Raw genomic sequence first — 18,025 nt, forward strand, 5'->3', positions numbered from 1 at the left:
TCATGTTTCCATTTCTTACTTTACTCAAGCCATTTCTTTCAGTTTTATGCCACTTTCTCTAATTCCTTATTTGACTCTTCTTCCATCTCTTCTGTATATATGCATTGAATTAGAATCTGGGAGATTTTTCAAGTCTAGTAAAGCCAATCCTAGTAAGAGAAAAAAAAAAAAAACACTTATTTTTAGAGACAGGAGACCTAGATTTGAATTTTGTTTACAGTTTCCAAGCTTTGAGACTACATTAAGGTATTTGAACTCCAAGATTCTCAGTTTCCTTACCAAAAAAAAAAAAAGGCATGAGGGCTTTCAAACTGTCTCATACTCTTGAATGACAAACTGCACTTTGTTAAGCAACTTGTACCAAGTGGTCTTACTGACTGAACAGAAATCAGAGAGAGCAGGTGCCACAGACCTATTTCTTTGTTCTCTTTAATGCAATTTGGAGTGTTTCACGTTTTAGACTCATCAGGGCACTAAATAGTCATAGTTTTTTGTTTTGTTTTGTTTTGTTTTGTTTTTGTCTGCCTTCCTCTCTTCCTCATCACAAGGATTTTTTGCAAGTGCAAATACTCAGGAGTAGCTGTGTTTAACATAATATTAAGTTATATTCCACTTAATCTCTGGCCTTTGTATGGTATGTCTTTGCTTCCTAACAGCAAGCGTACATTCCCACCTATTTTCTCACATAAAAACCTATGGTTCTTTCCCTGGCTCCTTAAATTAATATAATTACATTATATATTATATAATAACATTATATTTCAATTCTTTCTTCCGTTGCTATTCTTTTTATTTTGCATTCCTTAATTTTGATTGATGGCACAGAGGTTTGTTTTCCCCTTAGTCTAGCTCTTCTTGTGTGTGTGAATATAACAGTGCATTTCTTCTCAGCCTTATCTAAACTGTTTGATTAGCTGCTAATGTGCAAAATCATTAATAGGGAATTCAAACAGCTAAAATAAAGAACAGATGAATTCCAGCCCATAGGCCTCAGTTCAATCTTTTCAGTTGAGTGCTTTTTCAGAGAAGCAAACAAAAATCATCAGTGCTCCCGGCACTGTGTGAAATGTGAAGGGTATTATTATATCCTGTAAAAAGTTAAATGTGGTTGAAATAAAGACCTCTCTGCCACTTATAATGTGGGGTAGCTGCTTTAGAACATTAAATAGGCAGTTTGCTATAGCAACGGTGTATCCAGCTCTATAATCTGACTTGCATTTGTGAACTGTTCAAGGATTAGCGTTCTTTGAATTACAAGAGTTTATAAACTATTTTATTTGACTGTGTGTGTGTGTGTGTGTGTGTGTGTGTGTGAGAGAGAGAGAGAGAGAGAGAGAGAGAGAGAGAGAGAGAGAGAGAGATTTCTCATTTAAGTAAAAAAGTCCATTTCTTTTATTATTTGCCCTGTGTAACACGAGGGAGCAGCTGTTCATTCCATGAAACTCTAGCCATCCCCAGTGAAAGGATTAGGACTGGACACCCAATCAATTGAGTGATTTAATGTCCCTTGATGCTGTCAGTTTAAACATATAGACATCTGTTAAAGGGTGTCAACAAAGATTTCAAATGAAGCAGTCGGGCCCTCTTGAGTTGTGGTTAACTCCTTTACAGCTACATTCTTCCTAAGAATTCTATATTTTCTTATCTATTTTTATTACTAAAGTAAATTAATATATTTAAAATGCTATTAATATAAGTAGAGCATCTTATCTTAGAATTCTGTTTTGTTATGTTTTCTTTCCTCTGTTATTTTTCTTCTTGGTTTGATGGATTGTAATTACATTTCTCAATTAATAAATTAGAGTCCCCAATTAATAAATTCAAGAATTTGCATAATCAATGAGATCTTTGATAGATGTAGGGGAAGCATAGTAGTAATATGTACAAGTAATTATAAAGGTATGGAAAATTGGCTAGTCTTAAGAAATACATAAATTGCTCTTTTTTTATACACTAATAGCAGGAGTGTACTTTGTGGTAGCTAATGAAATAAACAATAAGGCCAAATTCTTAGTTGTTACATTATAATATGTACTAAAAGAATAAGCCTTTTGTAAAAATATTTTTTAGTTGTAGATGAACAGAATACTTTTATTTTATTTATTTATTTTTATGTGGCCTGAGCATTAAACCCAAGGCCTCATTTGTGCTAGGTGAGCACTCTGCCATTGAGCCACAACCCCGGCACCAGAAATAATACATACCTTGATAAGTTGAAAAGTAGATATATTCTGTTGGTCCAATTTATGATGATCAATATCTGACTTATTTACTGTCTTATGTAGTTTTGCTACTTATTTTTTTCAGTTACTTCACTTTCTGTTTCATAATTTACTGTTACATCACCAAAAAGTAGGTAATGAAATAAAAATAGATAATCTTCAAATTACCTAATTTTACTGTTTATTACCACTCATAGAAATTTGAAGTCTCTAGATTGTAAGTTTAGAGGCCCACACACAAATTGTGTTTGTGACAGCAAACCATAAATTATTTGACATATTATTTGACATACTGCAGAACAGTACCATGGATAAAGGATGTACTTCACTTACCTATTCATCAGCTGCAACATTTTCATTTGACCTGACTGGAACAGCACTGTGGGTCTGGATTATTTATCTTTCTTACTTAACACAGATTTTTTTCTTGGAAGCCAAGACCAATGTTTCAGATCCATGACTCTGAGCTTACATGACTGCCTGTGAATAATATTTATATTGTGAAATATTTGAGTGTCTAGAGAAATAAGCTAGAGCTATAAGAAATGGTTTAAGTTATACAAGTTCAATGAATGCTCCTGAGAGGAAAAATCTCCTTTCTGCTCTTTCTACTTTTCCCCCATCAGAAAGTTGTAAGAATGTTGTACATTAAAAAAAATGACCAGAGATTTAGATCCAATGGTGAATATTTAAATGAATAACAAGATGGCTTTGTCGGGGGGCAGTTATCTTACAAAGTTACTGCAATCCATTCTTGAAGAAAACCAGGATCAAGTAAATATATCAGGTTCATCACTCTGTAGAGAGAAGATATAGAGTTAGGTGTGCTGAGTTCTTATATACTGAAGTCTTATAAGATATGTAATAGACTGTAGGACTGCTGCCATTATTATCTGTCAGTGGTAAATTAGAACACTATCTTACATACAAACTTGATTGTAAAGACTTGCTAACTTCTCATGTTACTGAATTTTAGATAATGTAGAAAAGTAATGTGCCATTATATTCCATGCTCAAGCAAATGAACTGTAAGAATAAATGGAAATTTTAGGAAATAAAAAGGAGAATGGGAAATCTAAATATCATCAGTAGATTTTGTCTGTAGCAGTCTCCTAATTGTGACATTTAATACACTTTTACAAAATGCTACCATTGGAGAAAACTAGGTAAATTATACAGAGAAAATTTCTGTGTCAGTTTTTACAGCTGCATGTGAATCCACAGTTATCTCAAAAATTTTCTTAAAAAAAAAAAGAGACGTAGTAACTCCTAAAGCATAAGTTTCACATTATTTATATAATTATGGTGACTTTCAAGTACTGAAATGTTTCTGAATCATGAGGAATATAAAACTTGAACCTTAAAAAATGAATAAGGAGATTATTACATCCTGTTTCATACGCATAGATGGGAAACTTAGAGCATACTGTTTAGATGTATCAAAATTTAGTTTTCCAATAACACAGACAAGTTGAAAGACAAAGATCATTTATGGTTGAATCCAGTACTTTTGTTTCCCTAATGAATAATTATGATATTTTAAGTAAAAAAATAATATTGAAAATATCTTCAGATTATAATATTAATTTCTTGGTTTTCATAGTATCAACCATGAGTGACTGCATGTTTGCCCTTAAATCCGTCTCTCATGATTTAGTAATACCTTGTATATTCTTATACATCCAACAGTATTACACATTTCAATGTAATAATGGTCCCATGAACATCTTATATCTGTTTTGTTAGTGGTGCTACTTCCATTTCATTAATTTATGTATTTTTTAGATACTGCTGTGTAGTTTTAACTGCACATGATAGCATATGTAAACAGTTTTACTTAAGTTTTAGGTTGACAAAGCTGAATCAATATTTTGTGTTCAATTGAATGCATCATTAATAAGAACTACTTCAGGGACTTATTGTTATCTTTCAGGAATAAGATATATACAAAAGGCTGTAATAGTCAAGAAGCTCAGATAATGATGTGATGAATATTTTTAATGGCAAGGGAAAGTAATTTGCAAAATTTTTGTTCTTCTACTGGGACTTCACATAAGTTCTATAAAAATATCAACTTACTAATCAATGGATATATGACAAATGTAAGCAGTCTGTCACCTTCCCAAATTGCAAATATATCTCAGTAAATATTCAATGTTATTCAAATTGTTATTTTGTTTATTCGGTGGAACTACAAAATAATAATAATTTTTCACACAGCATTTCCCAATACTATAATGGAATTTCTATTTTACAGAAATATGCATTGATCATCCATTGACTTCCTCTGGCTGAAATACACACACACACACACACACACACACACACACACACGTTTATATACATGTCTATGTGATGACACATTACTTTGTTTTAAAAATATAAGTTGTTCTCTTGGTGTTTCATACATTTACCCTCATATTACATAAGCTTGGATTAGAAAACTTTGTCATTCTTTCCATGGACATATACAGTTTTTCTCTCTTATTTGTTGTTTTTTCATGGCTTCAGTTACTTATAGTCAGCCGTGATCCAAAAATATTATGTAGGAGATTACAGAAATAAACAATTAATCATTTTAAATTATACAGTGTTCTGAGGAGCCTGATGAGCTCTCCCTCTGTCCTTCCCAGAATGTGAATTATCCCTTTCTCCATTGTACCTATGCTAGATCTGCTACCTTTCAATAGTCACCTCGTATATGTCTTGGTTATCAGGCTTACTATGCAGGTATCATGTGCTTGTGTTAAGCTAACCCTTCTCTTACTTAATAATGGCCCCAAAGTTCAAGAGTAGTTGTTTTATTTAGCTTTTTTTTTCCTATGCTGCAACTAAAAGACCCAACAAGAACAATTTTAGAGGAGGAAAAGTTTATTTGGGGGCTCACAATTTTAAAGGTCTCAGTCCACAGATAGCCAGCTTCATTCCTCAGGACTCTAGGTGAGGCTGAACATCATAGCAGAAGAGTGTGGCAGAAGAGTGTGGCTCACATGATGATCAGGAAGTTAAGAACTTCCCAGATATAAATATATACCCTAAAGTGTCTCTCCCAGGGACCCACCTCCTCCAGCCATACCCTACCTGATTTGGTTACCAGTTAATTCCATCAGGGAATTAATTCACTCATTGGGTTAAGGCTCTCACAACCCAATCATTTTTCCTCTAAAACTTCTTATATTGTCTCACACATGAGCTTTTGGGGGACACTTCACATCCAAACCATCACAGTAGTGATTTGGGCATTTTTTTGCAATATATTATTATATTTTACTTTATTGTTAGTTATTTTTGTTAATCTTTCACTGTGACTAATTTATAAAAAATGTTATCATAGATATGTATGTACAGGGAAAAGCATAATAAATATAGGACTTGGTATTATGTTTGGTTTCAGTCATCCACTAGAGTCTTGGAAGGTTTCTCTCAAGAATAAAGACAGGAACTGGGGCTGTAGCTCAGTGGCAGAGCACTTGCCTCGCATGTGTGAGGCACTAGGTTCAATCTTCAGCACCATATAAAAAACAAATAAAATTAAGGCGTGCTGTCCATCTACAACTACAAAAATAAAAATAAAGACAGACTACTGTAATTTCTCAAACAGGCACTGAAATAAGTATAATGTCTATGACAGTTGTCAATTGAAGAAAATATATTACTAGCAATTTAGATAGAAATATAAATTTAAAACATATGTGAACATGTGTATTCATAAATTTTATAATAACAAAGGTGCTGACTTAAAAAGCAGAAATTCACATATTCATCTTAAGTTTTTTAGTTAATTATTCCATAGTAAAGTTGTTGTGTTATATGGAAAATTTTTTCTGTTATTAAGCATATTTTTGTTTAAAAATAAATTGGTTTTCGTTTTTAAACATTTTTGACATTCTGTTGATATCCTTATAATGTGTTCACACGTACCTATAGCATGCATAATAACATACTTTTATCATTACCCTCCTACTGTTATTATCATTACAGAAAAAGAAAATAAGTTACACTTTGTTTTGCAATTTGAAAGATTATCTGTTGAATTATAAAATTTGGACAGCTTTTAAAAATTTATATTTAGTGAGTGTTTCCTAAAGTCTTCCAGGGTTCTGTGAACATGCAGATTCAGGCTTGGAGGATCTGAGACTACATTTCCCCTATACAGCCAATGCCACAGCTCCATTGACCACCATAAATAGCTAATGGTATATATCATAACCCAAGAGACAAGAATGAAGTCAGTTGCATCTCAGCCCTTCTTTGGGTCTCTTGAGAATCTCAAGTGAAAGGTCACTTGAGTTTCTGGTTGTTTATTTTCATTCTAATGTGTTTTGTTTAGCTCTTTTGACAGTAAGTTTGTTTACCAACAAAGAGGACTTGGACCAATTGAAGAAGACACCATTCTTGTTATTGATCCAAATAATGCTGCAGTACTCCATTCCAGTGGGAAAAACCTGTGAGTTAAATGGCATATATTGTTACTAACACTTGTACTATATGCATTGTATAAAATGTTCCATTGAATCTTAAAAAAGTTTTTTGGGGGGCTCACAGTTTTAGAGGTCTCAGTCCACAGATAGCCAGCTTCATTCAGCTATACAGCTCCCCTTAAGAAAGTAGGAGACTAATTGGGCAAGTTCATCTTTTATTTTCTAAATAAGTGGTTCTAAACCTTGACTGATTATTAGAATCATCTGGGAAGCTTTCAAAAATTCCTCTTTTGGGAAACCTGTATTTATATCCTTTTCCCATTTTAAAATTGATACGAATAAATTTCAAATACTATCCCACAAAAAGTATTTGAGGTGATGGATATGTTAATTACCTTGATATAATCATGGCACATTATTATTATTATTATTATTATTATTATTTATTGGATATTGAACCCAGGGGTACTGTGCCACTGAGCTATATCCCAGTCCTTATTTTTTGTTTTGAAACAAGGTGTAAGTTATACTATCTGGCCTTGAATTTGTGATCCTCCTACCTCAAACTCCCAAATAGTTTAGATACAAGGAGTGCATCATCACCCCTGGCTAATCCTTTTACATTATACACATATATCATTATGTCATATTGTATGCCATACACACACACACACACACACACACACACACACACACTCACAATGATAATGTGTCAATTTGAAACTTTAAAAAAAGAATAGATTAAAGTCACTGATACACATGCTGGTCAGCTCGATTTGATACTAAAAGAAACTTTTTTAACAGAAAATTTACATACTAAATGCATCAAGTAATCAGTGATAAGAAAAAATGCTTTATTCTCATCTAAATGTGAAGACTAAACAAATGTCATTTTTAGCTTTCCTTAGCATGCATATGTAATTTGGCTCTGAATGCCATTCATTATTTGGTCTTATTCCTAGATGGCATTTGACAGCCAAAAATATGTTGGCTGATATTCATGGTCATTCAAAGAAAGGGACACCTGCTTAGAGTCTCCTCAACCATTGTAACCTGGCAGCCTCAGGAACTATACTCGACTCCATCTGCTTAGGCACAGGGAAGGCCAGCTCTTTGAAAGGCAGCAAGCCACTGCTTTGAATGCAGCTGCTTGTGGAGATGGTAATAATGAGACTCAGAATTTTCTGTAGTATTCTCAGATGATGAATCAGGGGCCAAATTCTAATACCAGCTGTACTACTTTGTCTTTGAGCCTGTCTCTTTGGAGCTGTATCCATTACTCAGAGGCATCTTTATCCCAGAAAGGAATTAAGAGAGAAGGTGGAACAACTGCTGCTAAATCAACTTGGCCAGCAGTGGGGTGTTAGTGTTCAAAGCAAATCATAGCCCTTACTTCTTATAGCCAAAACAGTGATTTAGTTCAGTTAGTTAGTTGAGATCAGAGTATTACCATCTTGGCCCATGGAAGAATGGGCCAGGGTGGGAGCCGGAAACTGGTTCCCACACCAGGAGGCTAGAAGCTACAGATAAGGTTTGTAGATTGTCAGATGTCCTTTGACCAGAACAACCTTAACATACTATTCTTGTACTGATTAACTCTGTTCATGTTCCTTAAACTTGCAGGCCTCTGTCCACATCAGTGTATAATTCTTACTCAAGTCACCCACATTGATTGGCTAAATAAATTAATGGTTTTCTAGCTCACCACTTCACTTGGTCTGGATGATCATGGCCCTACTGAAAGTTGTTTTCTTTGTGTTTTGTTGTTTTGGGGCACTCTTTAAAAAATTAGAGTCATATTTTTACTATTTCATATTAACATTAAATTTTTGCAGTATATTTTACCTGTTCATGAAAATCAAATTTCTATGAAAATCAAATTTCTCCAGAAAATTTCTTTTATACATATTTCTAAAATGTTAATATTTATGATCAAAACTTGTTTTTAATTTGATATTGTTATTTAATATAACATAATGTATAATATTTATACTTCTCATATAAGCTTCGTTTATATAGATTTTCATATGATTGATTAAATGCTGCTTAAGCTTTGTCACAAGGAAATCTATATTATGACATTATTATTATGTTCTTTTAACAATTCATTTTCTATAATAATATAAATTTATTAACTTATAAATGTGTATGGCTTTAATAGATTAATTAGAAGGATTAATTACAAACTACTCTTATGTATATTTAGAGAATAAATATATAATTAAGACTGTAATTTTTATTTTGCAGGTTTTACTTGCCACATGGCTTGAGTATAGACAAAGATGGAAATTACTGGGTCACAGATGTGGCTCTCCATCAGGTAATCTCCCCATTGAGTGGTATTCAAATAGAAGATACCAGGGTTAAATTCTGGAAAGGTCTGAAGTTATCTAGGTCTTTTTCTGTGACTTAATAACATTAAAACAAGAATTGGATCAACCGTGTTCTGCTCAGTTTAGCTTGCTATTACAGAGGACCTAAGATTTGGTGCCTTGTAAACAACAGAAATATATTTCTCACAGATCTAGATTTGAAAGTCTGAGATCAGGGCGACAGCATGGTGGGGATCTGGTAAGGGCCCTCTTCTGGGTCACAGACTGTCAACTTGTCATTGTATCCTTAAATAGTAGAAAGAGAGAGTGAGAGCAAGCTCTTTGTCTCTTCTAGCAAGGGCACTAATCCTGTTCACCAGGTCTTCACCCTTTTGACCTAATTGATTCCCAAAATGCCCATTTCCTAATATCATCACATTGAGGCTTAGGATTTTAACATATGGATTTGAGAGACACACACATTCAGTCCATATCAATCCACATCTTCAATTTTTTTTCTAGCACTTCATGCAAGCAAAAGGTAATATGTAAATTATGAAGATACTCTTCCCCCTTGGGTTGGAAGATTGTTTATGGCCAGTGTGGAGCTTCATTAAGAAGCCCATCTTTGTGGGCCCTTGAAGCACCTTGGCTTTCTACATTTGATTTTATTTCCTCTATCCTTGAATTTTATTTCTATTTCTTATTTTTATTTCTATCACTTACGTTTTACCATCTTTATTTTCAATAAATGGAAGCAAGGTCTCTTGTAAATACACATTTATCAATAAAAAATAAATATTTTTGTTCTTTTTTGGAAAAGTTATACTTCAGTTACAGAATATCTTAAGGTCTTTCACCCCAGAAGATAAGTTTAAGTATAATACATGTGGCAAAAAAAAAAAAAAATAGGAAAATTAGTGGGGAGGAGGACTAGAACACAGATTTCACTATGATTCATTAAGTGAAGTCTCTCAACAGTCTGCAACATTCATCAGTAAACCTTTATTGCTGTCATCTAGAGATCATTGTAATGTTATCTAAGGAAAGAGAAGAAAGAAGCACAGAGAGGGCACAGTAGCCTTTCCACATACTGGTTTCTATTCACTATTTATTTACTGGATGGCCTTGAGCAAATCACTTCCTCTCAATATGCCTATTTCTGCAATGAAGGAATCACAGCAGGTGATTTCTAGGGTCCTGTCCAGTTATAAAAAGTACCTCATTTTAAGTAATTCTCTGGGAGCTAATACTCTTAATTGCTTGTGGAAATTTGGGTGTGTTTCAGTGGTCGTCATTAAAGTAGATAAAGCTCTTGCTCATGTTTTAAAAGGTATTCAAACTGGATCCAAACAGTAAAGAAGGCCCTCTCTTAGTCTTGGGAAGGAGCATGCAACCAGGAAATGATCAAAATCACTTCTGCCAGCCCACTGATGTGGCTGTGGATCCAGGCACTGGGGCCATCTATGTGTCAGATGGTTACTGCAACAGCCGGATTGTGCAGTTTTCACCAACTGGAAAGTTCATCACACAGTGGGGAGAAGGTACCAAAACTACTCTTCATTTCTAATTGTAATTTTTAGCCATTATCACTAGGAACCAGACATTTGCCACTTCTCACGTTTTTTTAGGATGTAATTCTCCTCTACAGCAAAGAAAACAGGTCTACTGAATGCATCCATTTGGCTTCATATCTCTCTCTTTCTCTCTCTCTCTCTCCCACACGTGTTATAAGGGAGAAAGAATGCTTCTGCCAAAAAGCTTTATCCAAATGGAGAGAAAAGCTGTAATACATTTGTAGTAAGGGACATTATGGAATAAACTTTTAAACCACTTCACTTTTTTTTCTATTTTCAGATATCTAATGTTTCCTATCATGAATTTGTAAAATTGCAAAACTGTAGAGTCAGACTTTGAATAATTTTACAAATTGTATATATGAGGCTTTCCTTTGTCCCATAGCGTCTTCAGGGAGCAGTCCTAAACCTGGCCAGTTCAGAGTTCCTCACAGCTTGGCCCTTGTGCCTCATTTGCGCCAGTTGTGTGTGGCAGACAGGGAAAATGGCCGGATCCAGTGTTTTAAAACTGACACCAAAGAATTTGTGAGAGAGATTAAGCATGCATCATTTGGAAGAAATGTGTTTGCAATTTCCTATATACCAGGTATTTCATCTTTTTTATGTGTTTTTATTATACTGTACTCTATCCTACAAAAGTATTTGCCTTTACCTGCTTTTTAAAATAAATTTGTTTCTTATTGAGGGGTTAATTCTATATCATATCTTAAAGTGTCTTAAAATTGTTAGTGCACTGAAAATCATTTTCAACTCAAGTGCCACTATTCCTTGTACTGAAATAATGAAGAACTTAAAAAGATTTAACAGCTGTTTGTATTGGGTTTTAAATGTTCCCAAATATTGATTTTCATTTTTTCTTAACTATGATCATCTGCTCTAGTTATTACATGATTAATATTGTCTTCATACACCATCAACAGATGGTATATGTCTCATAAAATCAGCATTCAAAACATTTCTGTTTCATATCGTTTTTAGAAGTGGTAGCCAATTTTTAAAATAAGATAAATATACTAAATAAGTGAGGCTATGTCTAAATACTAGAAGAAATAACCAATATAATTTTGTTTTTTATTTTCAAATATATTTTTTTAACTTTAAGAAATTTCAGCCAGGTACAGAGGCACAAACCTATAATCCCATTGTCTCGGGAGGCTGAGGCAGGAGGACTGCAAATTCAAAGCCAGCCACAGAAACAGTGAGATTCTAAACAAGTCAAAGAGACCCTGTCTCTAAATAAAATACAAAATAGGGCTGGGGATGCGGCTCAGTGGTTGCGTGCCCCTGAGTTCAATCCTCAATACCCACCCCCCAAAAAATAGAAATATCAAAAGAAATTTTAAAAGTAATCCAAACTTAAAAAGATATACATAATTCGTATTACAACATAGCATAAGATTTCCTTAAATAATAAATGCCAAGCAACTTAAAATATAAAATTTATACACAATTTAAAAATATATGTTGCAAAATGTATCTATACTTATATTAAATAGCATTGACTCTTTATAATCATCCCTATAATAGTTACATATTTTATACTGTGAAAGGTGCACTTGGCTATTGTCTTCCCAAGTAAACCCATTTTGTTTAGGACATGAAGTAGGTGAATGGATAGGGAGCAAGATTATCTTCCCCAAGGAGGAAAGATTTTCATTAATAAACCACAAAAAACTCTCTGGTTCATTTTACCTCACATTTAAAGAATTATTTGTCAGGACCATTCACTTGATAAAGAAAGTGATCAAGTTAATAGAGAACAAAAATAAATATAAGAGAAAATTGTCAAAAATTAAATGGAAATCTGGTTAGAAACAAAATCTGAGCAAAAGAAATTATACATTATCTGTATATTGTTCAACAATAGTAATTGATGTTTATACTTTTATTTTACAGTATGATATGGTAAAAAAAATCTGTAATACTTACATAAAGGTGAAATATTTTCAACAGTGATTTAGGGCTATACATACTTTTTATTATTTTGTGGTGCTAGGGATCAAACCCAGGGTCTCTTGCATGCTAGACAACCACTTCTCTACTGAGTGACACACCCAGTCCTAGTGCTATGTATTTTTGAATATGTTTTAAATCACTGAAAATGTCATGTACAAATATCTGGATTGTTTATTTAACCAAAACATAACTATTTCTATTATTTCAGTTGAACATTACCATACTAAGAAATATAATTTGACTACAAAATATATTCATAAAATATACATAGTCATAAAATATTCACTTAGTGAATATTCATAGTTCAAAATATGTATCTCACATTTTCAAATCCCAGTTGTTTAAAATTAGATTATTCAGCTGAACTTTGGATTGGGTGCACACCTCTAATCCCAGCAACTGGGGAGACTGATTCCTAGTTTGCAGGAAGATTGCTAGTTTGAAGCCAGCCTGAGCAACATAGGGAGATCTTGTCTCAGAATTTTAAAAATATAATAAAAAGGGTTAGGGATATATACAGTGGTAAAGCACAGCTAGGTCTTATCCCTAATACTAAACTAAGGTAAACTAAAAATTGTCCTATTTATACTGTAACTTCACTTATTTTCTTTGCATATTTCTTTCTGACTCTTCTTATAGCTAAGGCAGGTAATACATATTTTACATATTTTTCAAATTATTTGACATCCCAAATGATTGACTTAAATAATCTAACTTTTCCCAATTCCTATTTAGGATGCCTATGATATCTATATGTACATGTCAGTATATGTATGTGTCGATCACTATGTATTCCCGATTTCTGTTGTCTTTCTTTCTAAGTACAGCAAACCCTCCAATTTCTGTTTTTTCCCTTATAAGCTTAGTTCTTTAACTAGTTTGCCCCTGATATGGTTATGTAGGAGGCAACATTTTTTAGTATTTCATTTTCAACTTTTTACCAGGTTAACCCTAAATGGATTATTTATTTCTATAATGTACATGCATATATTTGAAAGCAGTCAATCTGTATTTTAGAGAAAGACTAACTAAATGTGTGTCACAGGTTTGCTCTTTGCAGTGAATGGGAAGCCTTTCTTTGGGGACCAAGAACCTCTTCAAGGATTTGTGATGAACTTTTCTACTGGGGAAATTATAGATGTCTTCAAGCCACTTCGCAAGGTATTCACACACATTGCCTGTGTTTTTAATTTTCATGAGAATAAAACTGAAATATGAATCTTGAATAAATCTTTAAAAACTTTTAGATGATTTGATAAAACTTTCTTAGCTATGTTGATAGGAGTATGCTATTATGATGTTTTATTTAGAATAAATGTCCTTATTTGTTCTTAGATCTATTTCTGTAGATGAAATTGAACTCTGCATTCAGTTCCCAGGTTGTTATTAGACTTTAGATATTATACCAAATTTAAATATATTATAGTTAGAATACCAAAAAGTATTTCTTTTCCTGGTTTAATCCAAGTAGTGAAGACACCACATGTTAAATGTACATGTGTAGTTCTCTTAGACCTAGCAAAAATCGTATTCTCTCTCTCTCTCTCTCTTTTTTTTTTTTATCATTGTGACTTTGCTAAGCAGAAAGGCTTGAAAATAGCACTTCCTGGAATTTATTTAAGTTTTAAAGACTTAGTTTAGGTCAGAGCCTAAAGTGTGGTTTTGGCTTCACAAAAAGTTTGCCACTGTTTTTTCTAGAAATAGTGCTTTTTACACACACAGTGACTATGGCTCAGTGTTTACATAGACTGTCTGTCTTGCCAGTGCATGTTTTCTACAGTGTGATTGCCAGAGTGATCACAATGTTCACATACACTGCAGGAATGTGTTTGTGGTACACCACTTTTAGAAAGTTCAGCCAGCTAAAATACTCAAATAAGCATTATTTTTCAAAATATGTAGTCATTGACGTTACTTGGATCAAAATGCAACTATCTTAAGCCATCAGACAGAGTATAAGATACCAAGTTTGGTCAATTTTTTTTTAAAAAAAGAACTTTAAAAGGCCTCAATATTTTAGAAATTAATGTTAGGCTACTGGTGGTCTGGGGTTTATCACATTTCATTGGAGAAGGTATGAACTAAGCACCTGCTTTGTGTCAGATATTGTGCCAAATACTGATGATGACAAAGAATGCCAAATGACAGTGGACACAGCCTCTTCTACAATGGAGCTTTTAGCAAAAGTTAAAGTATACAAATCAAACCAAAGTGAGTCTGAACTAAAGATTCCAGCACAAGCTTTTTTTCTTAGGGTTTCTGTTTGTATTTCACAAATAAAATTTTCACAGAAATATTTCTTCTGAAAAGCATTAAGCAATTAAATATCAAATCATAGCAGTTGTCAGAAGAAAATTCATTACATTGATGATACATATTTTGCTTTCATAGTGTTTCAGATCTTTGCTGATTTGTGTCCTTATGAGGTAACTTTCTCATATCTATTGGTGAAGAATACAAAATACACATAGTCATCCCTCAGTTTCTTTTTTTTAATTTGTTTTAATTAATTACACATGACAGTACAATGATTTTGACATATCATACATTTGAATCAGATGGGGTATAATTTCTCATTTTTCTGAGTGTACAGGTTGCAGAATCACATTAGTCATTCAGTCACATATATACATACAGCAATAATAAAGTCTATTTTATTCTGCTGTCCTTCCTATCCTCCCTCCCTTCCCCTCCTCTCCCATCACTTCTCTCTACCCAAACTAATGTGACACACTTTTTTTTTCCTCTCACATCATCATACGTGTATTCTGTATAACGATGAGGGTCTCCTTTCATCTTCCGTGCAATTCCCCTTCTCCCTCCCTTTCCCTCCCACCTCTCTTCCCTATCTAGAGGTAATCTTCTTCTCCTGCTCTTCCTCTCTACTCAGTCTCTTCTCTTCATAATCAAAGGAATGACGATGATGTCCCTCATCGTCTGCTTTCTCATACACCCTTCAGAATGGAATTTTTGTCTTCTTTCTTCTGCAAGGAATCTAATGTGGAAAAGAAAGGGCATGATCCCCACACCTCTATTTTCTTTTAGGTCTTCACTTGGTATTAATAGAGTGTTTATGTTTTTATTTTAATGATGCTGTACTGGGTCAACTAGAATATTAACTTTTAATTAAAATATGCCTTTAGAAATCAAAACTATATTCTAAGCAAGAGGCCAAACTCTAAATGAACCTTACTGGTGTAAGAATCTGAACAACCTTGAATTAAAATTTCAGAAAACATTGTGCCTAAACATCAGCACTCACCAGACATTCAGCAATGAATGAGTACAATATGGGAGTCAGTACAGCAAACCTGAAAAAATGAGATTTGCTTTTCCTTTATGTTCACTCAGTAAACTGAAATTCATGAACAAATCTCTCAGAATTTTTATTTAATTAGATTATCATCATAAAAAATGGGTGAAGGAAATAATAATAGGTGTATGGACTTCTAAGAAGAGATTTGTTTTTCAAGTCAAAGGTCAACTTTTATATAATGTGTCTGTGTCTCTGTGCATATCCATATCTCCTCACATATTTCAGGTGTCCCCTTTCACGATTAGATTCTGTAGAACTGTATGCCTCTGAATCTGTGAGCTCCATCTTTATGCTTATTCAGGGAAATTAAGATAATAGGACCATGAAGATGATCTGTGAAATGCTGTCAAAAAACTATGAGTACAAAACACACATAGTCATCCACTAGTTTCTTCTCTTCATAATTTAATGACGATGATGTCCCTCATCGTCTGCTTTCTCACACACCCTTCAGAATGGAATTTTTGTCTTCTTTTTTCTGCAAGGAATCTAATGTGGAAAAGAAAGGGCATGATCCCCACACCTCTATCCCAAAAGAGAAAAATAAAAAGAATGGCGCAGTAAGCCCAGATTCATGTTATTTCTCCAACCTTTACATTGGAGATTAGAATTACATAGTATTTGACAATATTTAAGTTGAAAGACTCACACATAAATTAAATTACTTGTCCAAAGATAGATTATAAGTGGCATACTTGGATCTCAAACCTAGGTTTTTCTAACTCTAAAAATGCACTTAACCTTTTAATTCCTGAGATACATATTTGCCAAGGGCTATATTAAATCACAACATAAATGTGGTAAAAGTTCTTAGGAAAAATACTTTACTTAAAAGTAAAGTAGGTTTAAAGATTATTCTTGCATAAAAGTGTGCATAGTTGTGATATGGAGCAGAACACAAATTCCTTATGAATTTTTAAAATGTGATTTTGTCAGCAGGCCGCCTGGGGCTTCTTCACTTGATGCCCCAGGAAGATGCCACCATTATTTTCTCTTGTCAGTTTTATTTTGCTAGAGGTAACTCACGAGAGGAGTTTTCAAAGCCTGCATTAGAAGACTTTACATTTGTCCAACTTTGAAATCTTATATTTATTCCTAAAGCTCAACAATACAATTCCCTGTTTCAGGTAGCACAGAGAAGTAGAATAGTTAATTAGAAAGTTAACCAAATTTTATGCATGTATGATTTTTTTCAGGATAAACCCAACTAGTATGAATAACTATAATACTCTAATAAAAAACATAAAGAAAAAAATATAGCTGAGTTTCTCTGATTGCAATAGGAATAGAGGTCCTGAGGTCCCACCCACTAAGCCTGACCCTGAATCCCTACAATGGTTCCAAACTACTTCCAGTAAAAACCTTGGCTCTCCAGATCAGTTTGAGAGCCACTGAAAGAAGTTTGTTATTATTATAGATTTGAATTTATGATATACCATGATTTATTTAAAACAAAGTCATTAGCCAATAGATACTCACATATTCTCCCCTCACGTTTACTTCCTCACCATTGTATTTTTTTTTCTATTAGGAAATCTGAGGTATGTTACAACTATGTTTTGCATAGTTGTTCAAAAAGTTATTATAATGTAACTTTTTATAATATAGAATAAAATTCTAGAATAGGAACTGCTATAATTTGGAAGTTCATTGCCATTAGCTAAACTCAAAATGAAGACGAAGGTTTATGACACACCTGTGAGCTTTCAATATGACAACATTTCAATTTCTGGTTCTTTATCCTTCTCTAAATGTTTGTCCCAATTTGTGTGATAATATGAAGGAATGGGCCTCATTGACATAGCTCTTCGATTTTTCTTAAAACAAAACTTTTCCCGTTTCTAAAACATAATAGTATCTACAAAGCACATATTTCAACACCGTGTGGAAGTTCACCTTGAATGAAAGTCCTGAAATGAGTGAAGAACAGCAGCTGGATTCCTTAGTGTCCTTTGTACCCAGTACGCTACGGTGGGTATTTGCTGGCTGATGAGCCCACGATGTGGGGAGTGTTTTGTTCATACTTACTAGATATAATTTTGAGAACCATGAATGCAGGCAGGCCTGTTGGCTGCAAAGGTAAAGGAAAAAATCCATGTCCTGACAACTGGTGGACCTCAAGCACTTTTGGAAGCTGCAGTAGCACATTATAAGGAAACAGCTTAGTAACCCTGAGTCACATAAAGTGTTCTCTATCTCCTGGGTCCTCATGAATGAGAGG

General features: G+C 33.6%; 1 protein-coding gene across 8 annotated transcripts in view; it reads left to right on the forward strand.

Moving 5' to 3' along the window:
* Window positions 1–18,025, forward strand: part of Pam (peptidylglycine alpha-amidating monooxygenase) — a 292,525-nt gene that overhangs the window by 261,067 nt on the left and 13,433 nt on the right. For all 8 annotated transcript variants that reach the window (XM_077800613.1, XM_077800609.1, XM_077800620.1 and 5 more), the window contains 5 exons: window positions 6,553–6,669; window positions 8,891–8,963; window positions 10,289–10,499; window positions 10,918–11,118; window positions 13,534–13,649. In XM_077800613.1, the coding sequence (XP_077656739.1) occupies window positions 6,553–6,669; window positions 8,891–8,963; window positions 10,289–10,499; window positions 10,918–11,118; window positions 13,534–13,649 (718 nt within the window). The remainder of the gene's footprint in view (window positions 1–6,552; window positions 6,670–8,890; window positions 8,964–10,288; window positions 10,500–10,917; window positions 11,119–13,533; window positions 13,650–18,025) is intronic.

Source organism: Urocitellus parryii, chromosome 1, assembly GCF_045843805.1.
Source record: "Urocitellus parryii isolate mUroPar1 chromosome 1, mUroPar1.hap1, whole genome shotgun sequence".
NCBI classification, from domain to species: Eukaryota; Metazoa; Chordata; class Mammalia; order Rodentia; family Sciuridae; genus Urocitellus; species Urocitellus parryii.